At 50.7% G+C, this 15,018-nt stretch overlaps 1 protein-coding gene across 1 annotated transcript in view; it reads left to right on the forward strand.

Annotated features, from left to right (window-relative positions):
- PLXNA4 (plexin A4) overlaps positions 1-15,018 on the forward strand; it is a 677,576-nt gene that overhangs the window by 600,708 nt on the left and 61,850 nt on the right. The window contains exons 24-25 of the mRNA XM_032805231.2: positions 969-1,115; positions 14,463-14,622. Of these exons, the coding sequence (XP_032661122.1) occupies positions 969-1,115; positions 14,463-14,622 (307 nt within the window). The remainder of the gene's footprint in view (positions 1-968; positions 1,116-14,462; positions 14,623-15,018) is intronic.

Genomic DNA, 15,018 nt, shown 5'->3' on the forward strand with positions numbered 1-15,018 from the left:
CCAAAGGACAATGATCCAGCTCATTGATTTGGGGCAGACTGCTGGAGCAGAGGGGCAACAGTGCAGGGAAGGTGGAGGGCAGGACCGATGCTAGGGGTTTTAGCGCCTTAGGCACACAGCAATTTCGCCACCCCGCACGCTGCTCCCGCGGCTCTGGTGAAGCTGCCGCAGTCGTGCCTGCGGGAGGTCCACCGGAGCGAGCAGCCAACCGTCCACAGGCACGTGCCAGCTCCACCGGAGCCACGGGAGCAGCCGACCGTCTGCAACCACGACTGTGGCAGCTCCACCGGAGCCGCCTGCCGCCCCCTCCGGCAAAACGCCGCCCACCAATAATCCTGGCACCCTAGGCGATTGCCTAGGCCGCCTAAATGAAAGCGCTGGCCCTGGTGGAGGGGAAGGAGGGGAAGCAGTGCAGGGAGGGTAGAGGGGAGGGAGGGGAAGCAGTGCAGGGAAGGTGGAGGGGAAGCAGTGCAGTGAAGGTGGAGGGGCAAGAGGGAGGGGAAGCAGTGCAGTGAAGGTGGAAGGGAAGGAGGGGAAGCAGTGCAGGGAGGGTAGAGGGGAGGGAAGGGAAGCAGTGCAGGGAAGGTGGAGGGCAGGGATGGAGGGGAAGCAGTGCAGGGAAGGTGGAGGGGAGGGAGGGGAAGGGAGGAGCGTTATGAAATTGAAAGACAGGGGATGGGTGGACGTACTGGGGAGAGAGAAGCAGTTGGAGGAGAGTGGGGGGATGAATGGGAATGGGATGAGAGGACGGGGAATGGAATGGAAGGAGAGAAGAGGAGAGTTGTCTGGAGCAGAGAGGGTGAGGGCTCGAGTGACCATGGGCCAAGTGCCAGCAGTGCAGTACCAAAGCCCGACAGGAGAAAGTTCCCCCTTTAGGGCTGGGCTTGTGCTTGGAAGCTGGCATTTAGGAACCAATGATCTGTGGCACCGGACATCACCTGGTTTCCCTCCCTCATGTCTCCATGCAGGAATGCGCTGGTGAGCCGCTGTTCTCCCTCTTCTGCGCCATCAAACAGCAGATGGAAAAGGGCCCCATTGACTCCATCACTGGGGAAGCCCGCTATTCACTGAGCGAGGACAAGCTCATCCGGCAGCAGATTGACTACAAGACACTGGTGAGTGCTCGAGCAGCAGAGCCTACAGGAGCCCCTGGGATCTGCTGGGGAAAATGTCTTCCGGAAGGGTCAGTGGCCGGGCTGCTGCCAGGTTGGACAATTGCCATTTATGCTGCCGGAAGGACACAGCCTTGCTGGACCAACGTCTCCTCAGGCAGGGTTTTGGGAGGCACGGTGTGCAGGGAGAGCTGGCAGGTCGTGTGTCGGCCTGGCTGAGACTCATACAGGGCCGTGTGTGTGTGAAGAGAATAAAGGGAACAAGGTGGGAGGAGACAGACTATGGAGGGGCCATTTGTGATGCCGAGTGAGGTCATGAGATCTGAGCTCCAGACCAGGGCGAGTGGCTGCACTGATGCTGGTTCAGTGTGATGTACGCTGACTGAGCCCAGTGGAACTCTGCATCTGCTGCTAGTCCGATGGGCGAGTTCTTTGGGCACCAACTCCACAAAGGCTGATGTTACACTAACAGCCATCCCCAAACCACAATGCTTGAGTTCCTGCCAAGAGAGCGCTACAGGGCGGCCTGTGCTTGCGGGGCCGCCTGTGCTCACAGCACGCGGAATGAGCTTGTAAACGGAGCTCATGATATGCTTTTTGTGTCTCACCGTGGCTGTGTACGCTGGGGTGGGGGAGAGATGGGGAGAGATTGTTCATGAGAAGCAAATGGCTAAGAGCGGATTACTCTGTTTCTCCAGGGAGCAGGAGTATATCCCTCCATCCCCCACAGCCAGGCTCACAGATTCCTATGGGCCTCTGAACCCACTGCAGCACTGCCCTGGCATCTCGAACCTCTGGGGGGCCTTCCACCCCTCCCTCTGAGCTTCCACTGGCCTCCTTCTCTAGTGCTCTGACCCAGAACCGGCTCCAGGCACCAGCTTATCAAGCAAGTGCTTGGGGCAGCAACTGGGGAGTGGGGCGGCACTTTCAGGGATTTGGCAGCAATTCGGCGGAGGGTCCCTCACTCCCGCTTGAAGCGAAGGACCTCCCGCTGAATTGCCGCAGATCGCGATCGCCTCTTTTTTTTTTTTTTTTGGCTGCTTGTGGCGGCAAAACCCCTGGAGCTGGCCCTGCTCTGACCTCCAACAGCCCTCCACCCATAGGTACAGGGCTGCTTTTCACACATCTGCCCTGCCTGCCAGCTCTTCCCTGCCCTTCCTCAGCTGGGCCCCCGAGTCCTTCTCCCTCTAGCTCTCGCACAGAACCTTCCTGCCTCTGCAGCCTTCAGCCAACTCCTTCTGAGCAACCCACCCCTGACTTCTGTAGTGCTTCTGCCGGAGGATCTCGCAGTGCTGCACCCTAGGAGGCTGGTATTTCGCTGATGCTGAAACTGCAGTTAATAGGGAGCACCAGAGCCCTCCCATCCTGCTCCGTCTGCCTGGCCACAGCTTCCCTCCTCCGCTTTCCTCTTTGCCATCTGACCAAGGCTCCTCCCTAGTGCTCACTCCCACACTGGGCAGCCAAGAGTGCAGAGGCTCCTGCTGCAGCGTTCCCCATGTGAAGTCCCTGCCACCTCAGCAGCTCTGTGTATTTCATTTGTCTAGGACATATGGACAGAGGGCAATTCATTTCCTCTCTCCATCTGCGTGTGTGGGTTTGTACTGCACACCTCATCCCCTCCTTCCCCCTCTTGCTCCAGAGGAAGACTATGACTTGTGTGCAGGATTTGCAGTGGGGATGAAGTTGTGTCCCTGGTAACGTAGTGACAGCCGAGTTACTGCCTGGCTAGTTTATGGTTCATGCAATTTATGCTGGCAGGGAGAAGAGGAGAGGGTAAGAATTCCAGATTTCCTGTATGACGAGGCTATAGGCGCCGACTCTGTGGGTGCTCCAGGGCTCAAGCACCCACAGAAAAAATAAGAGGTGCTCTACATCCACAGACCAAGGTCCCGCCCACACTCCGCCTCTTCCCCTGTGGCCCCGCCCATGCGGTGCTTTTTCCCCCATCGCCCCACCCACACCCTGCCTCTTCCCCTGTGGCCCCACCCATGCTGCACCTGTTCCTGCCCCCGCTCCACCTCTTCCCCCATGGCCCCGCCCACACTCCGCCTCTTCCTCTGTGACCCTGCCCATGCTGCGCCTCTTCCCACCCCGCCTCTTCCCCTGAGGCCCCCACTGCTTACTCCTCTCCACCCTCTCCTCTCGTCACTCGTCCTTAAGGCAGGAGAGGGCAGAAAGTAGCTAGCAGCAGGCGGGAGGTGCTTGGAGGAGGAGGCGAAGAGATGTGAGCGGTGGCTGAGTGGGGGGAGCCTCAGAGGAGGGAGTAGGGGCAATAAGAGGTGGAGTGGGGGTGGGGCCATGGTGAGGGGGCAGAGTGGGAGCAGGGCAGAGTAGAGGTGGAGCACCCACCAGCAAAAACACAAGTTTTGTGTGCTGAGGAGATAGCTGTCCCAGCTCTCAGTTAACCCTCCCACGGTGGCATTGTTAGCAGAGATAAAGGACAGTGGCAGCTGGTGGGGGAGCTGGAGCAACGGGGAAGACAGAAGCAGTAGAGGAAAGGAGCTACATCAGGGGAAATGGAGGTAGGGAACTGAAGGACAGCAGTGCCCAGGGACGATGCACGTGGGGACGGGAGACCTAGGGATGGGGCAAACCAGCTGCGGCAGGTGGTTGACATGGGAGCTGCAGCTGTGCCCAGCAGCTGTGCAGTGGGAGAAGCTATGTGATGTCACGGCCGGGGAAGTGAAGAGGGCAGGCATGGGGATGGGTGAGGACAGGTAGGGAGCTGTAGGCTTCCCCAGGAAGATCAGCTGTGTGTGAGCAAAGAATTTCAGCAGACTGATGCTGTCAAACTATTGAACAGAAGCTGGAGTGACCCCCTCTTTGACATCCATTGTCAATGGCAGGTCATTTCGCTGATGTAGAGAAGTCTCAGATCAGCGACACCTTTGATCTTTGAGTAGCTCCCAATGTGGTGCCTAAGTGGTACATAGGAATTAAAGGGTTAAGGACAGGAGAATCAGCTGGTTGAAACCAAATAAGAACATCCTGGAATATGGAACCTAAAACTCAAGCCAGCCCTGAACAGAAGCCTTGTTGAGATCGGGAAAAATTCTGATAACTTTTCCAAAGATCATTGGTCGTTATCATCTCCAGAACATCCATGAAATATCCAGTAGTTGCTCCAAGTTGCCATTCTGTGATTTCTGAGATACCACAGTTATTTTGCAGGAACCCATTGGCCTGGGCTACACTGGGGAGCGGGGGGGAGTTTTGCCCTAAGATATGCAATTTCAGCTACAAGAATAGCGTAGCTGAAATCAACGTATCTTAGGTCAACTTACCTCTTGTCCTCACAGGTCAGGGTCGACTGCTGCCACTCGCCCGTCAACTCCGCTTCCGCCTCTTGCTGCAGTGGAGTACAGGAGTCGATGGCAGAGTGATTGGGGATTGATTTATCGCGTCTACACTAGACACAATAAATCAATCCGTGGTAGATTGATCACTACCCGCCAATTCAGCGGGTAGTGTAGACGTACCCATTGGAATGGCCATAATGGATCAGACCCAAATTCCATCTAGCCCAGTATACTGTCTCTGACATTGGCCGTAGAAGCTGCTTCAGAGGAATGTATCAGAAACCCTACAGAAGGTAATTATGAATACCTACCCCAAGAATCTTCCTGACCCCAAAAGAATGATTGGATTATGCCCTGAAGCATGAGGGTTTATATTCCTTACTGAAGTTGATTTCCTATTCTGAGTGTAATACTGCAGTAGCTTCACAGTGCTGTTAACTGTGGCCATGTGTTGGCTTTTAACAGTGACTATTGTATATCGGCTCCTAACAAGGATTAACAGGATGAAGTGGAGTGGGGAATACTGAGGCTGCATATCAAGTATAACTTACTGACTGGAAGACCTATTCACCTGTGGAACAGTCTCCCAAGGAATGTGGGACAAGCCGCATTGCTTTAGACTGGAGAAAGCAAAGAGAATGACCCTGCATTGGCCAGTGTTGAGATAGACTGGATGAGCTAGTAGGTCTTTTTCATCCCTAGCCTCTACAAAAGCCATCCTGTTCTAGAACTGGTTCACACAGCATCTCAGTATTGTGACCCTTTCCTCCCAGAAGCATCCTTCACATCCACTCTTAAAGGTATTCCACGTGAAAAGTCACTTCCCGTTTACTCTGCTGAGGCATTTAGCACCAAGGTTTGCATTACAGAAACTCAGTGTAAAGATCTATCATAGCTTCTCTAAAGGAAAGCCAGACTTTCCCCCCTGAGCAAACCACAGAACTCCCCCACATCAGTCTAAAATTTCTCTAAGGCCTCATCCAACCTGACTGCTTATAAACCACAGGCCAGGGAAATCTGAGCCACAGTTCCTGCATCAAGCCCATGACATGAGTCAAAGCATCTCTTTTTTCCAGTCTTGATGTAAAGACTTCAAGTGATGGAGAATGTCCCTAGGTAAGTTATTTCAGTGGCTAACTGCACTCTCTGTTAAAAAAAAAATTGTGCCTATCTGTAGCCTGAATTTGTCTAGCTTCAGCTTCCATCCCTTGGATCGTGTTCTGCCTTTTTCTGTTAGACTAAAGAGCTGTCAAGTATCAGAAATCTCTTCCCTGTGTAGGTACTTGCAGACCAGGACCAAGTCCTCCCTTGACCTTCTCTTGGATAAATTAAGTAGACTCAACTTCTTATGTCTTTCCACTAGAAATCAGGTTTTCTAGTTTTCCAGACCTCAAATCGTTCTCGTGTCTCTTTTCTGAACCTTTTCCAATTGGTTTTCACCCTTTTTGAAGTATGGGAACCAAAACCAGGACTCCAATAATGTTATCTCTAGTGCTGTATACAAAGTTAATACCACCTCCCTACTCCACTTGATATTTCCCTATGTGTGCACCCCAAGTGAAGCAGGAATGCAAGGGGAAACCCACCCCAACTCCTCAAGCTACCCTTGGATGTTCAGAGAAAAAGAGTTGGGGAAAAGAGAGGGCGAGCGAATAAGAAAGAGAGAGATTAATTGCTTTGCTAATGAGGTGAGGGGTGTGAGATAAGGGGAAGGATGTTCTTGTGGTCCAGAACTTGGGCAGAGACTCAGGAGAGTGCAGGGTCAGGCCCCAACTCCATGTGTGGCCATGGCCCAGTCCCTTAATCTATCTGTGCCTCCACTGCATGTGTATAAAATAATAATTCTTCCGTTTCCCTGCTCTTTGTCTGTCTTGCCTGTTTAGATTGTAAGCTATTAGGGCAGAGACTATCTCTCTACGTGCTTGTCCTCACCTAGTGTCATGGGGCCCAGACCTGACTTTGAGAAACACAGCAAGGGAGAGAAAAATATAGACCCAGATTTACAGAGGAATCCTTTCCACCAAGGAAATCCCTCCAATCCTTTAAGGCTAGTGGATATAAAGAAGGGGTAGTAATTATGCATCAGCCTGAACAAAGCTCTCTTCCATTCACTTGTGTGTTGTTTGATGTTAATCAGCTTTCCCTCTTACATCTCAAGAGCAGGCAAATATATCCCGATAGGAATCTTAGCCGATTTACAGAGATCAGCTCCAGCGATGGAGATTAAAAAGAAGCAGAATACAAATGAGGCTTTCCTTCCTTTTGGTCTCTCTCTTGTTTCAACTGGGTTGTTTTTTCCCATAAATAGATGTTGTTTTAAAAACTAAAACAAAGGAAGAACTGCTTCAGATTTCTGTTAATGTGATAGAAATGCCATTGCAGCAAATCCCGATCCCTCCCGTCTCTAAGTCAGCTGGTCCTCTCTGAAGAGTTTTGCACTATGTCTGGATAGCAATCACGGGGTTTGGCATGTGCCAGGATGTGGCTATATGATCTTAATCCACCTAACATGCACAAGGTCCCTGGTACATGACACTTGGAAACGGCTGTTTGTAGCAATTGGCCATGAGGTGCCAGTCTAGGGTTTGGGAAGGATGAGGTATTTTATATACAATGTTTTATTATTCATATCTTTATTTAAATGATTACTGAAAACAGAATCAGGAGAAGTGAAGCAATTCAGGGAATCAGAATTGCCGTCGGGAATTTCTGAACCTTACCCATGTGCCTTGCTGACTAGGTTACACTGCTTGGGGCTGGTTCAGCTCCAAACCAGGTTGCCCATCCCTGGCAGCAAAGTCCTGCCGATCTATCTAGAAAATGATGTCATGGTATCTTAGAGTTCAAGGCCAGAAGGACCCACCAGATCCTGTAGTTTAACCTCTTGTGTATGACAGGCCATCAATACCACCCCCAACAACCAAAATGAGACCAAAGTATTACAGCCAACAGGAGATTAAACTATGATGTGCCACAGGCAGAGGATAAGAGGGACCAAGGTGCACCAGGTGCCTGAGGTTCCTTCAGTGACAGGGAAGTGATTAAGTGAGAAACACCCAGATAATCCCAGCAAGTGACCTGCACTCACATGCTGTAGAGGAAGACAATGTCTAGGCATTGTGTAATGTTCTGTCTACTGGTGTGAATACCCCCTGGAGGCAGCAGGTACCTAAGGACTCATCAGTCAGAGAGAGATGACGGGAGAACACATTTTTACTGGTCAGATGCTCGGCTCAAAAAAATAGTTGCGTCACAGTCGACAATGAGCATTTCTCCAAACTCTGATTCATATACATTCAGATAAATAGAACTGAGAGTGCTGTCTCTAATAGCGCCACCTGATGTTATGTGCCTTAATCACATGGGAGTGAACCTCTGCCTGGTCTACAAGCCTTTTATAAAGCTCACCTACATTGTTCCGTATCTTAGAGCTAGGGTGACCAGACAGCAAATGTGAAAAATCAGGACGGAGGTGGGGGATAATAGGAGCCTATATAAGAAAAAGACCCAAAAATCGAGACTGTCCCTATAAAATTGGGATATCTGGTTACCCTACTTAGAGCCATTAAGGTCCCAGTCTGCAAGGTGCTGAGTGCTCATTGCCTTCACTGGGAGTTGCAGGCGCTCAGCGGCTCTGTGCAGAGTAAGACACTAGATGTGAAGCCTCTCACCCTGCACCATCTCCCTGCTTTCCTCTGCTGGGAATGAACGATGACCCATCTCCTGTCCAGCCACAAATAACATAAATTGACACAAATAAGGCAGAGGCACAAACACCCCAAGTCCCTTTGAAGCTGTTAAGAGAATTTTATAATTGGTGTGTGTGGCGGGGTGTCCGATAAATGTCGAGCGCGTGTCCGTCTCTGAGAGGCATGCGCACACTGTGTGGTCCCCACGCACTGCGACGGCTGTAGAACTAATAGCGTAATCAGTTAACATCGGTCAACACCGTACCCTGTTGGGAGAAAAATTCTCCAAGCAGCCCTTGGTTAAGGCCCATCGGAGGGAAAGAAGCCACTAATGAGCCATGAAAAGGCTCTCCTGGACTGATTTCTGCCAAGCACTGCCACTGAATGCCTCCTTCCAGAGCTAAGAGCAGGAGAGGAAGAGTTGGCACTCCCCCACTGCTGTCCTCAAGCCTCTGGCTGCAGTTGTCTCCATGTCACAGCACAGATGTGTCCAGGTGTGACTGCAGTGTAAACATCCCCAAGCTATGATTATTATTTACCTAGAAGCCCCAACAGAGAGTAGGGTGCTGCATATATACCCTGTATGGGATCAGTGTGTGCCTGAAGAGCTTGCGATGTAAGCAGATAAGGGACAGGAAGGGAAACAGAGGCACAAAGAAATAATATGCCCAAGAGCAAAGCTGGGGTTAGAACCCAGGTCTCCAGATGCCTGGTCTTGTGCTCTGTCCATTAGACCATGCTGCCTCCATGATTGGTGCCCAGCTTGCTACTACTCAGCAGAGTCTTCACCTGTCACAGTGTGGCATTACACACCTGCAAAGCCTTCCCTCAGCTCTTCCAGTGACCTCCCAGGAGAGGCCTGGTAAAGCAGGACTGGTGACAAGGAGGGAGCAGAAATGTCTCATCTCAGGAGCTGTCTGGTGGTTCTCTGCAGGGCTTGGGGACAGGTTGTGACAGACTGGGTGCTGGCTGCTCATGCATTGGTATGAGTATCAAAGTGTCTGTGACACGCACAGCCCATACATAACTAGCCAGCTGGAAAGCACAATAAAGCTATGCAAGCCACCAGGAGCCTCCCCCTCCCGGCTCTAAGGAACGTGTCTGTGCCTCTCACTGGACCACTGTGAGAACTATGGTCCTGGGGTGCATGTCACCCACTGGCTGCCGTAACCAGGAGCGCAGCCAGGCTGCAATGGAAAGTCCCCAGACGCAAGCTGCCTGCAAGCTCCGCCCTTCCATGGGAACTGAAGCTGTCCCATGCAACCCAATACGTGGGTGGAACCAGTCCTTGAAGGGGTGGAACCAGGCCAGGCAGGGGATGCTCATCTTCTGGTCAGCTTCCACCAGAGGGGTCCTGTGGCAACCCTGTGGGAGTTTAAAGCTGCCCTCCCCAGACAGAATCTATTCAGGCATGCATGGGGTTCGGTTTGCTGAGTGGGAGTGAATCTGGCCATTTGTATCCTGGGGGATCCAGGAGAAACCCCCATTAGATCCTGCAGCCTACATGAAAGGGGCAAAGGGGATGTCCACCAATTCATGGTCCATTTTGGTCAATTTCAAGGTCATACATTTTAAAAGTGATATATGTCATGATGTCAGATATTTAAATCTGAAATGTCACAGCATTGTAGCTGTAGGGGTCCCGACCCAAAAGAGGCTCTGGGGGATCGCAAGTTTATTGTAGGGAGGTCGTGGTATTGCCACCACTAATTCTGTGCTGCCTGTGGAGCTGGGCCCTACACCAGCAGCTGCCACTCTCCAGCCACCCAGCTCTGAAGGCAGCAGCACAGAAGTAAGAGTGGCATGGTATGGTATTGCCACCCTTACTTCTCTGCTACTGGTGGTGGGGCATTCACTTCAGAGCTGGGTGCCTCGCCAGCAGTTGCCACTCTCCAGCCACCCAGCTCTGAATGCAGTGCAGAAGTAAGGATGGCAATACCATGAACCCCCCCCACAGTAACCTTGTGACCCCCCCCCATGGCTGCCTTTTGGGTCAGGACCCCCAGTTTGAGAAACGCTGGTTTCCCCTGTGAAATCTATATAGTATATAGGTTAAAAGTGGACCAACAAAAACAGTTTTCACGAAGGAAGACCAGATTTCACAGTCTGTGACATGTTTTTCACGGCCATGCATTTGGTTATGGGGGATGCTCAGAGACTCATTGGGGGCATCTCCAGCTTTCCCACTAGGGAGCAGACGGTTCACCCCACAGTTGCAATGCATGAAGGAAGTTCATTTTCTAGAGTTACCTCCAAGCTCCAGGGCTTGTCTCTCTGAGTTTCGGGGCCTTAAAAAGGGATTGTTTTGGGCAAGTAATAAATGTGTTACATAAAAAACTGAATAAAGAGGTCTGTCCTCCACTGATATGCACACCAGACGACAGTGTTTAAATTGCACTGCATGGGAGGAGGAGTGTAGAACTGCACTGAAAACTGGACACTGGCTGAGCAACAAGTGAGAGGCAGGGAGAGCTCAGATTTGTACAGCTGCGGGGGCTGCAAGAATCCAGCTATCTGCAGTGCAGTATAATGGGAAAGAGATGGGAACAGAGGCTACACAGCCCCCAGCCCAGAGAAACTATGGTTCTGGCCTTTGCAAGTACAGGGAGGTGACAGGTGTAATGGTTCCCTCTCTGCGTTTGGTTTGGATTTCCTGCAGAGATGGGTTACATTTCCAAAGCAGAGTCCGGCTCTTTGAAGAGTTACCCCCAAATTAAGTCATATTCTCCCCTCGTCCCTTCAGCATGACTGATCTAGGAATGAAAAAAGTGAGAAGTGATGTGATCAAGGCATATCATAGAATGACTGGTCCAGAGGAGTTTTTCTAATCCCATAAGGAGAGGACACCCCATGAAATTCGAAGGCAACAAAGTTAAAACAGCTTGACATCTCCCTAGGGCGCACATCACAGGTACTATCCGAGTGCTGATACAGCGTCACATAATGGGCATTATTGGAATCTGAGATCTTCCTCCAAAACAGGTGGCATTAGTCACCATCAGAGACTAGACAGTCACTGCTCTGTTCCATTATGAGAGTACCTGTGTATCTAATCTCTCCCAACCCCATTCACAGTTTAAGGGAGAACATCCATTCCCATCCCCACCCTGAGGACCTATTCACTGGAAGGGACCGTGATGGGCTGTATGAGGCATTTGTTGCCCTGTGCTGTGGCTCACCCCACTCAAAGAAACGAATTTAGACCTCCAAGAATGGCCTAAGAAAAGCCCACCCAGGGTCAATTGCAGGTGGAACCAGTGAGAATTGGTCCTCCAGCAGCTAGAAGGGCTAGGAGCTACCAGAAGGACCCAACCAGCTGCTAAAAAGGGCTGGCTGCTTCCTCCAAGGATCAGTTCTAGGTGATGAATGAGGGGGGATTAGATAGCTGCTTTCAGCTACCTGAAAGGGGGTTCCAAAGAGGATGGATCTAGACCAGTGGTCCCCAACCTTTTTTGTCTGGCAGAAGAGAATAATGAGGGGGGATTAGATAGCTGCTTTCAGCTACCTGAAAGGGGGTTCCAAAGAGGATGGATCTAGACCAGTGGTCCCCAACCTTTTTTGTCTGGCAGAAGAGAATAATGAGGGGGGATTAGATAGCTGCTTTCAGCTACCTGAAGGGAAGTTCCAAAGTGGATGGAGCTCGGCTGTTCTCAGTGGTGGCTGATAACAGAACAAGGAGTAATGGTCTCAAGTTGCAGTGGGGGAGGTTTAGGTTGGATATTAGGAAAAACTTTTTCACTAGGAGGGTGGTGAAGCACTGGAATGGGTTACCTAGGAAGGTAGTGGAATCTCCTTCGTTAGAGGTTTTTAAGGTCAGGCTTAATGAAGCCCTGGCTGGGATGATTTAGTTGGGAATTGGTCCTGTGTTGAGCAGGGGGTGGACTAGATGACCTCCTGAGGTCTCTTCCAACCCTGATATTCTGTGATTCTATGATGCTGTGGTAGAGAAAGAAGGAGCCCCTCTGTCTTATCCTGAAAAGCCTGAGCTGGTCAGGTGCCTAGATCTAACTGCACCTTTTGATTGAGTCAGCAAAAGGCTGTTTTGTTTCCATTGTCGAATATGAAGCCAGGTGGCCACCTTGAGTTTGGACATCAGTGTGACTACTGTAAAATTAAAGGGAGCTTGCTACTGGCAAACCCGAGACACGGACATACAGCCGTACACTCTCACTCTCTGTGAGATCTTGCCATGGGCGGCAGGATGGTAAATAATCAGCATGCACCATCAGGACCACTTTCATCCTTGCTAGAGATGAAATTGACAGGGTCCATTCTCATCAGAGTCAGCCCAATCCATCGTGCGTCAATTATCGATCAAAGGAGCCCTGTGCCATTCATTTTGTAAGGGAAACACCTTAGCAAGAACTCCTCTCTGTGGATTTTTCACAAGAGCTGAGCTTTGCCCAGGTGTCCTTGATCAAAATGTCCCATCTCTAGAGTTGTGAGTGATGGGGCAAGTTGATCACCCCTAGCAATGGCTTCATTTTAGTGGTGCTCTTTGTAAACATCTGTGAGATCATTTGAGGCGAAAGATGCTATAGATGCTATACTTGTTATTGTATTATTGGCTTGTTTATTAACTGAATTTATGGTTTTCCTTCACTCTTGGAGTGACACATAAATAACAGTATTATAATCGTATTAATATCTTACATGTATATTGCACCTTTCATTCAGAAGATCCCAAAGCCCGTTGCAAACCACGTACAGTGATTGCTTCACCCACCACTGAAAAGCAGCCGCCTCTGGGGTGGAACGTGATAATACACAGTGCAGCACTGCTCAGTAGATTAGGACAGGAAGTGAAGAAGAATCCCGAATCTAGTGAATCCTGGAGCTATGGAACACTACAGGGGAATTTACAGTCAAAATAATTTGGCCAGGACACTAAGATTAACACCCCTGCTCTTGTAAAAGGGCTATGGGAACTTTAACAATCACATGCAACCAACAGCTCAATTTAACTACCCTCCAAAATATAAAGGTGCCTTACATTTAAAAAGTTTATACACTTAACCCTCCCTCGCCGAGAAAAAAACAGAATGCTGAACTTATAAATGTCTGTGAGTTAGTGGCCAAATTTCCATTACATTCTGTGTGTGACTTTAAGACATTCCCTCCCCTGCCTGGCCCCCATCTGGTTTGCATTTAGCTGTTGCACAGAGGCTGGGAAGCAGATGCTGTTGTCCTCTGAGGAACCAGAGGCCTCTTTATTTGGGTAACGTTTCTTGTGCCAAGTGCCAGAGCAAGATGTAATTATTCAAGAATCCTTGTATTTCCAAGTAATGGAATTCACCTGATGCAGAGGCTATATAGCATATCAGGGTTGGAAGGGACCTCAGGAGGTCATCTAGTCCAACCACCTTCTCAAAGCAAGACCAACCCCAACTAAATCATCCCAGCCACGGCTTTTTCAAGCCTGACCTTAAATACCTCTAAGGAAGGAGATTCCACCACCTCCCTAGGTAACCCATTCCAGTGCCTGTCCCCTCATTCTGCTGAAGAGTTTGGACAGAAAAGAAACTAGGAGTTCAGGGATTCAAGACCAGGCTATCTGGACAGTCACACCAAGGAGGCGTTTATTGAACTGTTAAGCTCTCGAGGGGGCTGTGGAAGACTCGGAGTACTAGGTCATCAGTTCAGATCTAGCCCAGGGTCAGCACTGATCGAAAGCTGTGAGCATTTTGTCGGTGGCTTGTGTGAAATGAGTTGATTGGTGGCCACTGTCCTGTTCCTAATGGGACAAGTATCCTGATGGCAAATGCAGGGCTGGCAGTAATGGGCTCCTGGATGGCAATCATAAAAGAGAATCCAAGGTGAAGCTCAAGGAAATTGATGAGTTAGCTGGGTATTATGACTCCATTGGGAGAGGTCCCCATGTAGAGGGGAAGGGGTTGAAGAGAGACAGACGAGGAGAGCAGACATCCCTCTGCATCTTGCTTGTTGTAAGATCCTGAGCAGGCAGCTGGGACTCCAGCTGTAAGGGCTAAACCCTGCTTCCATGGAAGACAGTGGGACATTTGCCATTAGCTTCAGTGGAAGCAAGAGCAGACCCTGTGTGATGCTAAATGACCCCGGTATAAGGGAGTGTAGGCAGCCCCGTCGTGGATTGACGGATATAGACACCTTGTTTGGGTCTCCAGTGAGGGAGGAGAATGACCAGGTTAATGAATCATACAGGTGTTGAGCATGATTCTTGTCCATTCCTGGCTAGAGTCACCTGAAGGTTTGCCCTGGAGCTCCCATGCTGTAGGACCTAGTGGCTAACTCTGAGCTGTCTGTGAAGAAGTAGCGATGAGGGGATCCCATGACTTCCCCAAGGGTGTGGCTCTTCTTGCTGCCCTTCTGTCTCCCTCCCTCAGGTCCTGAGCTGCGTGAACCCCGACAACGTGAACAGCCCAGAGATCCCCGTGAAGATCCTCAACTGCGACACCATCACTCAGGTCAAAGAGAAGATTCTTGACGCCATCTTCAAGAATGTGCCGTGCTCCCACAGGCCCAAAGCTGCTGACATGGACCTAGGTATGTGAGCACGTGCCCCATCACGGGGGGGAGTGGGGGAGAGCAGGGAGGGCTGTAATTCAAACCCAGCTGGGACCTTGTGTTCAGTTCTGAGCCACCACCTCACCAGACAGAAGGGGACCCACTGGGACGTGTTCAGAGCAGAGCAGGAGAAATGAGTGGTAGGCTGGTGGGATCAATAACTGGAGACACTAGACCCTCCCTGCCCTCCAGACCATATACCTCTGCTCTTCCTGCCTCAAGGACAACCCCAAAGGGAAGAGAAGCTTTTGTTCCTGCTCCTGCGTAGAGGAGCCCAGCTGGCCAAGGACTGGAAAGGGTCGCTGCAGTGCTGAGAACCCTAGGGCCCAATTGCCCCATCCTGCTGGAAAACCCCCAGGAGCGACGGTGATCTCA

Source organism: Chelonoidis abingdonii, chromosome 1, assembly GCF_003597395.2.
Source record: "Chelonoidis abingdonii isolate Lonesome George chromosome 1, CheloAbing_2.0, whole genome shotgun sequence".
Classification (NCBI taxonomy): Eukaryota; Metazoa; Chordata; order Testudines; family Testudinidae; genus Chelonoidis; species Chelonoidis abingdonii.